Raw genomic sequence first — 9,860 nt, 5'->3', positions numbered from 1 at the left:
AGGAAAGCGAGACAGCGGCAAGTAGCTGTACGCCAGAGGAACAGGGAGCTCAGCGTGCTGGAGAGCAGGGAGAAATTGAGGAATGTAGGGGCTTGGGTGGAGGCAGTAAAGGAAGCTGTAGCCCCTCTCTAGACCTCCTGGGTCCAGAGACCGATGCTGATAGTCCTGCTGATTTGCAGAAAATCTGTAGCCCTGCTGGCCTGCAAACTGAAGGGTCACTGCTTCGATTCCCATTCAGGGCACATGCCCAGGTTGTGGGTTGCAGGCTAGCTTCCTGGTGGGGGCAAGTGAAAGGCAACCACACATTGATGCTTCTCTCCCAGTCTTCCTCCCTTCCCCTGTCTCTAAAAATAAATAATTCAAAAAAACTTTGTAAAGCGTGCAGAGACGATGCCCCAGGACAAGAGAATGGACCTTTCTTATCCTGCCTTTACATCAGTATAGGAATGCCCTATAGGAACACCCAATAAACTTCCCAACTTCACCTTGTTGGGAGGGTGTGGTGTACCCACAACCAATTGCTTCTTCCTTCCACCACCTTCCTCCACCTCTTCAAACCAAGTCTTTGGATTGAGCTATTCAGTATTATAATGCAGGGTCTGAAAGACCTCTAGTTCAGTAATTCATTTAATGTTCTGAAGCTTTAGTTGATCAATTTGTCCTTTGAGCTTGGAGGAAAAGGCCCCAGGCAAGCAATATTGGACCTCTTCCCATGAATGCTGACTGGAGTTCTAGTTCAGGGGAGTAATATTCGCCCGCAGCTCCCAAGGTCCTTCTGGAGAGGAAACAAGCATACCCTCTTCCCCAAGTTAGTAAATCAACAGTTTCTTTGTGGTCATTGATGGAGGAAAAGCCACTCAATGATTTCAAATTTCTGAGGCTATAAATAATCCTGCTGAAGAAACATTTGTCTTTAAGACAGTAGTAAACTTGCTTTCATTCTTCCTGAGATGCTGCAGCAATTAAGATGTCGAGCATGTAATGATAAATAACACTTTGGGGAAATAAATTTCTTACTGGTTGAACAGCCTGATGGACAAAATGCTGACAAATGGTGGTGCTATTTAACATCCCTTGAGGTAAAATCTTGCAATGAAATCTCTCTAAAGGTTGTGAATTATTAAATACAAGGGCTGAAAAATCAAATCTCTCAGCATCCCTTTTAGCTAAGGGAATGGTAAAGAAATAGTCCTTTAAATCAGTAACAATGAGGGGCCAGTCTTTTGGTATGCATGCCGGGTTTGGGACTCCCAGTTGTAAAGCCCCCATGGATTGTAATATTTCATTCATCTTTCTGAGATCATGAACAAGTCCATTTTCCTGATTTCTCTGGGACTATAAAAATGGGAGTGTTCTACGGGCTGCTGGATGGCTCTGTGTGTCCTGTTTCCAGTTGCTGCTGTACAAGGTCCTGGCGCTTTTCTAGCCTCTCCCTCTTTAGCGGCTACAGGTCAATCCACACAGGCATGTCAGATAGCCATGTGAGGGTAGGGAAGAAGTCTGGACAGTGGCCATTAGGGAAAAAGCAGCAAGGAGACCTGAATCCCTCACTGAGGAGATCTCTGTCCCAATTATTAAGCAGAGTGGGAAGGACATAAGGCTGGATTCATCTGACTTGACTGTCCAGACCAAAACATTTGAGAGACCACATACTTTTCTGGGGTTGAGAAACACCCCCTATCCCAGTTATAGAAACATCTGTTTCCATTAATGGCCACTCTGGCAGCCAATATTGGCTAGAAATAACAGACACATCAGCTGCTGTGTCTAATAGACCATGGGATTGTATTTTATTTTTATCTTTAACACAGGCTTTTTTTAGATTCACAGAAGCTGTCCAGAATATGGACTGATTGTTAGTGCTGCCAAAGCCCTTATTTCCTCTAGTTACTTCTTGAGTAGTCAGCACCTCGTAAGGTATGAAGGGGAGCTGTGCAATGAGGGTCTGACCTGGAATAATACAATACCCTAGTGCCCTAAGCATAATTTTTATTTTTCCTTGATAGTCAGAATCAATAACTCCAGGTTGGACAAGGATGCCCTTACTGGTCATACTAGACTGTCCTAAAATTAGTCCTACTAGTCCTGGGGGCTTGGAACAGTGACTACCTCATCTTATTCCTTTAAGATGAGTTCCACAGTGGTGACCAGGTCCTGTCCTGCGCTCCCCCTAGTGGCTGCATGAAGATCTGAAACCTGACATTTTCCTGAGCCAGAAGAGCTGCTTGCTGTTGCTGGGGCTCCTGTGTGGATTGCTGCTCCTTGCTGCTCCTGGGGCACCAGAGCTCGTGCCCCTCCTCTTGTTTCCCTGCAGGGGAGGCAGTAATTTCCCATGCACATCATGGGTAGACCTGCATTGATTGGCCCAATGTTTGCCTTTACAGCAACGATGGCACTCCTTCACTGGGAATTTTTTTATTCTTACTCTGACGCTCTTTCCAAATGTGTCCTGCATTGCGGCAATTAAAGCATTTAATCTCGCCTTTTAAGAACGCAGCAAGTAACATCACCTTAGCCTTATGTTGCTCTGTTGCAACATTTTTGACAGGCTTTGATAAACTGACTTATGCGGCAGAAGTTGACCAAATGGGTTGAAGGACAGCCTTGCAATCACTGGCATTCTCAAAAGCTAGCTGTAACAGGAGGACATCTGCAACATCTTGATTTTCACTTTACTTTGAATTGCCTATTGTAATCTGTCAACAAAGTTTAAATAAGCCTTGTTGGCTTCTTTGTCTAATATTAATAAAGGACCCTGGGCTGTGTGGCTTGGCTTCAGTTACAGCCTTAAAGGCTCAGAGAGCCACTGCAGAACACTGGGGAAAAGTCTGAGGATCCATTAGTGCCTGCTGGTCTGGCCTAGTATAATGTCCTGATCCAACAGGCATGTCATGAGTGACTGGATTCCCTGTCCTAACATTTTCATCTGCCTGATGATGCCATCTTACCATATATTCAGAATGCCAGGCAGTAAACTGTTCAGGGCTTAAAGATAGTCTGGCCACCCAGTCACGTGGAGCTATTTGAAATGCTTCTGTTAATGCTGTTAACAAACCCACTGTGTAAGGGGATTGGAGCCTGTTTTCCTTTATACTTCTCTTTAAGTCTTTGAACATTTCATAAAGTAGAGGCTCATGTTGTGGATTTTGTCTGCCCTTCCAGGTGATGACAGGGAAGGCAGTAAAAGATTGCTAGTCCCCTCCCTGCCTGCATCTCTAAGACAGATACATGGCAGTAGTTACCGGCAGAGGGGCCTGAAAATTAATGATATCATGTTGACTCTTAAAACTGTCCTCCCATTTAGGAGCAGAGAGAGGAGATGAATGGGGTAAAAGTTCTCCCTTTTCTCTAGGGAGTGGACTTAAGTCCTGGATCAGAGACAACTGAAGTGGCCTCTCTTGCTTTCATATCATAAGGAATCTCCCCTGCCTTATTAATCTTTGTATCTGAGTCGAACATATGAATAGGCATCAGGACCATCCCCCAAATAAGATTTTGATGATCAATAGGTCCCAGTTTCCTGGTGCCTTTTCAACTTCTGCCCAACCTCTTCCTAAATAGCTAAGTCTAAAGATCCCTTATCAGGGAACCAGGGGCAGTATTCCTTAACAACGTGAAGCAAATTAATTAAATTCTGCCCTTTGACCTGACAACCCGAAGCCTTCGAGTTGCTGTATTTGCCTGAAATATTGCTCTTGTTCCTTAGACAGCCCATTTACTACGATCAAGGGACTTGTAAAAAACCTTTAAAATAATTACATAACCAATTATAAAAGGACCATTTCAGAAATTTCTCCCACTGCAAGCGTGGCAATTATGAACCTAGTCTGACTTTCGCCTTCACTCCATCTGCGCCCTCAGATCTTACTTCTTGCTAATGAGAATGTAGTGGGGCAATAGTGTGCTGCTTGTGAGAGCTCCCAAGGCTGTTATGGCCATCCTTGACTCTCTTATGTGCCTCGGTTTCTCTCCTGGTTCTCTGAAACAGCCAGGGGGGCTAAGAGTAATGGCTGAACAAATCTCATGTGCATTTCTCTGGATGAGCCGAAATTGAATCACCATGACTGGACTTCCCTATGAGGCCCCGGCATGTCTTAGGGATTGACCCCAGTCACCTCCACAAGGTCCCCACTCATGTAGGGAAGCATGAGAATTCAAGCTGGCCTCTTTTCTTTGGCATTCAGCAAGAGACACTCATAAAGAACCCTGTAACTAGTTACTGTTTTTAAAACTGGACAAAATTAAAGTCTTTGCTTTCTCCCAAGCCTAAACCTAGGTAGGGATTGTGCCATAGGGATGGGCTTGTGAGTGTTCTTACAGTGTGCCTCTTGTAGCGTGGACATTTGCTTGCAGCTGGTGGGAAACCTAGTGTTCTGTCCAGGTCCACGTTTCCAGATTATCCTTTCATGGGTGTCCTCTAGCAGCGAGCACCATAGTGGCTTTTAACTGCTTGACCTGTGCTCATGAGGTGCAGCAAATGCTTGATAGAGAGCAAGACTGCCCCTCACTGAAAAGGGTGTAGAGAACAGAAATGAAAAGAAAACAGCTTAAGGGGCGGCAAGAGATAAACTTTTCCTCTGGAACACACCTGACCGCCTTACCAAACACCAATCTGGTACTGCTGTCACTCTGGGGATGATTAGCGCTGACTCCCGCCTTCTTAGGTGTGAATGGCTATGAATGGCTCCACTATGAATGGCTCGTAGCCTGTCCCTGTTCAGGTACTAGATAAGGGGGGCTCTGCCCACAGAGCTCCAACCACACAGATGAGAATAAATCTACCAAGACTTGATCTCTTGGGGAGGCAAGGTGAACAATCTCTCACAAGAGAAGCATACTGGACATTTCCTTATCTGCATTTTTATTGAGTTCAGCTCACACGGAGATACATAGTATGCACATAAAGTTCATCCACCAATGTTAAAAAAGCTAGTCATAAGAAACTGACATCACTTAGATATAATCCTTGAATACAGGAATAGTCTCTGGTGAGGGTTGGTTTTAGCTCATGTTTTATAGCCAACAGGGCAAAGCAAGCCTAAATAGAAACAATGTATCTTCTTTCTCAGGCCAGATTCCCTGCACACCACCCCTCCTCCCAGGGTGGTCTAAGTCAGTCAGGGAGAGCAAAGCAGCCAAGATACTAGGAGACATTTACAGAAAGACTGAGGACTCAGGCTATGACAAAGCCAAGAAGTGAGGATCTTTCTGCCCCTTGTCTGTAGACCCCTAAGTCCTTCACTGATGACCTCTTGCCACTGTGCCTGTCTTCGGTTGCCCCTCCCCTTCTGAGGGGTCTTACAGGTCATTTGCTAATTGGCTATGGGCAGAGGCCACAGGGAGAAGGGAGGGAGATAGGGGCCGTGCTCCTGCCAGGAGGAAATATTCTCTTTACTGGCTCATGTCCACAACTCCTTTTCACTCAGCCCTAGCCCTGGGACCTTTTTGTCTGTTACTGAGGCAACAGTTCCTGAAACCAAGCAGAACAGCACCCAACAACCTGTATGTGTACCTTTTGCATGACTGTTTAAAATGCCATTGGTTTCCCTTAAGTTTTATTTTAAAACTATTAACACACCACTATGAGAAACTATGTCTCCTGATGCGATTATTTAGTTCCCATGCTGAAATTTTTTTTCCTTCCCCTCATAAAACATATGGCACCTTCTAGTGTTGCAGAAAACCTGGGGGCTGGGAATGGAGCAAACAAGGATACCCACGGATGTGACCACCTGACCTCTAGACAAGATCCAGGCATGTCATGTATCACAAAGTGACGATGCCCCCATGGAGCCCATCTCCACATCTTCCCTTCTTTCTCTCCTCCACTTTACTATCCAGGAGACGGAGACCAGAGACATTAAATGTTTTATCCAAGCTTCTACAACAGTTTATTGGATCTCGGTCTGGAGCCACAGCCCCCTGGCTACATTTCCAGAGACTAGACCTGAATGGTGCTTACTTTGCACCTGGCCCTGCGGATGCTGGCGAAGAATATGATAATGACTTAATGTGCCCGCAACAGCCATATTTCTAAGACAGGTCTGATCAGGACTTCTCTTGCATCCCACCTGTGGGCTCCAATATTAAGTCTAGCACCCATGGTCTCAGCACCTACCAGTCAGGTATGGATTCTAAAATCCCCCAATTCCCTGCTATGTGTCACGTGAGGTAGAAATTCCTGCTGAAGGTTTTCCTGCACTTGCCACTCTGGTAGGTCTTGTCTCCCACAGAAACCACTTGGTGGGTGGGGAGCAAAATGTTCCTGATAAAGGTTTTGCCACAATTCTCCAAGGTGGGGCTAGTCAGATGATTCTGTAAGGATAAGCATGTCATGAAGTCCTTCTGGCAGATGGAGCACTGGCAGGGGGCTCCCCAGTGGGTACTGGTCTGTGCTTCCTGAATGAGAAGTTCTTGCTCAAGTCTGTACTAGCCTAAAATGTATGCATTCTCCTTCGGGTGCATTGGCTCCCACCTCCCCCTTTTTTAGGTTTTTAAAATTTTTATTTTTTAAAGAGAGAGGGAGAGAAACATCAGTATGTGGTTGCTTCTCAAGTGCTCCCTATTGGGGACTTGGCCTACACCCAGACATGTGCCCTGCCTGGGAATTGAACCAGAGACCCTTTGATTCACAGTCCAGCACTCAATCCATAAAGCCACACCAGCCAGGGATGAAATCTGCATTCTTTGATGCTCAGTGAGGTTCCTATTCTGCTGAAGGCCTTCCCACAATCCCTGCATATGTTCAGCTCCTACCTAGTGTGCATCTAGTGATGCTTGATGAGGCACCTATTCTCTCTGAAGGCCTGGCTGGAGTCCTTGCCCACACATGGCATCTGTCCAATGTGTGTCCTCTGAAGCTCAATGAGGCTCTTGTTCACTCTGAAGGACAAGCTAGGCTGAGTCCACACACGCCTATGGCTTCTCCTCTCTGTGTGTCCTTTGATGTACAACCAGGCTGGATTTCTAGCTGAAGGCCTTGCCACTACTGCACACTTAAGGCTTTGCCCCCGTGTGCATCATCTGATGCACACTGAAACTCCATTAGACGTGGAAGCCATACACTTCCCCCACATGTATGGCTTCTCTTGGCTGTGTCTCCTGGGGTGATCAATGAGGTGTCCATACTTTCTGAAGGCCTTCCCAGTCTTCACAGACTACGGCTTCTCCCCAGTGTGTGTGTTCTGATGCTTCATGCGGCGCCTATTTTCTCTGAAGGCCTTCCCACAGTACTCACACACGTATGGCTTCTCCCCAGTGTGTGTCCTTGAATGCACACGGAGACTGGATTTCTGGCTAAAGGCCTTGCCACACTCCTCACATATGAATGGCTTCTCCCCCGTGTGCATCCTCTCATGCACAAGCAGGCTGCATTTCTGGCTGAAGGCCTTGCCACAGTAACTGCACCCATATGGCTTCTCCCCAGTGTGCGTTCTCTGGTGTAGGAAGATGTTACCCTTATGCCTGAAGGCCTTGCCACAGTAACCGCAAACATACGGCTTCTCTCCAGTGTGTGTCCTCCGATGCACAAGGAAGTCAGACCTCTGGCTGAATGCTTTGCCGCAGTCCATGCACAAGTGCAGATTCTCCCCGGTGTGCATCCTCTGATGTTCCACAAGGCGCCGATTCTGTCTGAAGGCCTGGCCGCACTCCACACACACATAAGGTTTCTCCCCTGTGTGCATTCTCTCATGGACAATGAGACTCCGTTTGTAGATGAAAGCTTTGCCACAGTCCCTGCAGGAGTGCAGCTTCTCCCCAGTATGTATCCTCTGATGCTGGACGAGGTGCCTATTGTCTCTGTAGGCCTTGCCGCAATCCCCACACAAGTAAGGCTTCTCCCCAGTGTGCGTCCTCTGATGCACATCGAGGGTTGATTTCCGGCTGAAGGCTTTTCCGCAGTCCCCACACACGTATGGCAGCTCCCCGGTGTGCGTTCTCTGGTGTAGGGTGATATTACTCTTCTGCCTGAAGGACTTGCCACAGTCTCCGCACACGTAAGGTTTCTCCCCGGTGTGCGTCCTCCGGTGTAGGGTGATCTTATCCTTTCGGCTGAAGGCCTTACCACAGTCCCCACACACGTATGGCTTCTCCAAGGAATGGGTTCGTTGGTGCTTCCTCAGGGATGATTTTGAGCTTAAAGTCTTGCTACAGTGTCTGCACTTATATGTCTTCTTCTCTGCACAAAGTTGGGAGGGAGGACTGGGGCTTGAAGTACCTGAATTCTTCCCATACATGCTTAAACAGTGCATCCCTGGTCCTCTCGGTCCTTCCAATCTTGGTGGGGCCAGCATGTGGTCCTGATGGATGAATGCCTTAAATTCACAACACTCAGGGGTTAACACTTGGGATGTGTCCAAAGGCCATAGACATGTCCCTGTACTTCTGTGTTGCTTCCCCACCCTGTCACCCTGTATTCCCGCTTTTTCACAGGAGTAACCCCGGGCTCCATTCTTCATGAGTCCTCCTACCACCATTGCAATGGATGGTCTGTCTTCCCAAGACTCCTCTGGGTCTGGTTTGTTCATGTTCTGTTCAGTCTCCAAGCCTGAGGGAAGGCGGAAAGAGATGAGGACACACATGTAGTTAACCACATTGGGAGGGAGGATCTTCCCAAGACATGACAAGGCACATCTTGACAGCATAGGACAGCCTGTAGTGGGTACACAGGAAGTAGGGAAGCCGTGATGTGAGACAGTAAGTTGTAAGGATGTGAAAACAGAGCAAAAAAGGCCTGATTAGGAGTGAATGCAAATGTGGCCTACATAGCTCAGACCTGGGAAGAACTACTGAGAAGAGAACAAGGAAAAAAAACAAGACTTGGAGGAGCACATCAAAGGATCTCACACACCCGGGGTTGGTTCACTGCACCTGGCTCCTTGCTTCCAAGCCTCCTTGTGCACATCCCCAGACAGCTGTGCTTCTCAAAGCATTGCCTGCTATTACTAATGATAAAATAAGAGCTGATTCTCATGTGGTTGTGCTGAATGTCCTCTGCCTTCCCACATGCCAGTGAAGCTCCCACGTGTCCACACTGCCCATGAGTGGTCTGGTTCTTGGGCTGGTTCCTCACCCCTCCACTTAGTACACTAATCCTTCCCTGCAAACCACACTGGCTCCCAGGCTCTTATGCCTTGTCCCATTGATTCTTCAATCTCTGTTTCCAGACAAGGTGGCTGTCATGAGATCCAGACTTTGCATATGCACTTTAATGTTCATCCAACACTTAAAAATTGTGAGATCTTACACGTAAATCTCATTGGAAAAGGGAAGATCCTCCCACATGTAGCCCTCCTTCCTAGGAGGTAACAAAGAAAGCAGGAATGGTAAGCAGCTGTCTCCCTACCCACATTAATGCCCTCACTGGCCACACAAAACCTGAGATTCAGACCCTTCCCTCGAGTCTACAACTGGAAACAATCCTAATGTTCATCATCAAGTGAAAGGATAAACACAGGGTGAGCTATCCCAGAAGTAGAATATGACTCTGCAATAAAAAGAAGTCAGCTATTGCCCTGGAGGATGCCCAGCTCAGCTGGTTAGCGAGTCATCAAGGCCACCAAAACTGCAGGTGGATCCAAGTTCAGGGCTTGTACAGGAAGGAATGGACTGAATTTGTCACATACTCTCCTTTTATGTTGCAAATCAATAAAAAAATAAGAAAGGAAAAAAATGAAGGGCATGATTCATCCATACAGTTGACGCTGAGTGAACCTGAGAGAAATAATGTCAGTGTAAGAAATGAGATAAAAAATAAACAAAATGTGGCATATGATTTCATATATATAATATTGTAGAATAGGCAAACTATGCAACAGTAGTTGCTGAAGGATGGGGTGTGGGCAAAAAGAAAGAAAAGC

The 9,860-nt window shown here is 46.7% G+C and overlaps 1 protein-coding gene across 1 annotated transcript in view; it reads right to left on the bottom strand.

Moving 5' to 3' along the window:
* Positions 1–4,844: 4,844 nt before the first annotated feature.
* Positions 4,845–9,860, bottom strand: part of LOC123826781 (zinc finger protein 420-like) — a 32,563-nt gene continuing 27,547 nt past the window's right edge. Inside the window, exon 5 of the mRNA XM_045850847.1 lies at positions 4,845–8,015. Coding sequence (XP_045706803.1) covers positions 7,158–8,015 — 858 coding nt within the window. The 3' untranslated portion in view covers positions 4,845–7,157. The remainder of the gene's footprint in view (positions 8,016–9,860) is intronic.

Source organism: Phyllostomus hastatus, unplaced genomic scaffold (genome assembly GCF_019186645.2).
Source record: "Phyllostomus hastatus isolate PE091 unplaced genomic scaffold, TTU_PhHast_1.1 phas_contig_133, whole genome shotgun sequence".
In the NCBI taxonomy this organism is placed as follows: Eukaryota; Metazoa; Chordata; class Mammalia; order Chiroptera; family Phyllostomidae; genus Phyllostomus; species Phyllostomus hastatus.
Note: the sequence above shows the minus strand (reverse complement) of the source record. Positions and strands in the feature narration are given on the sequence as shown.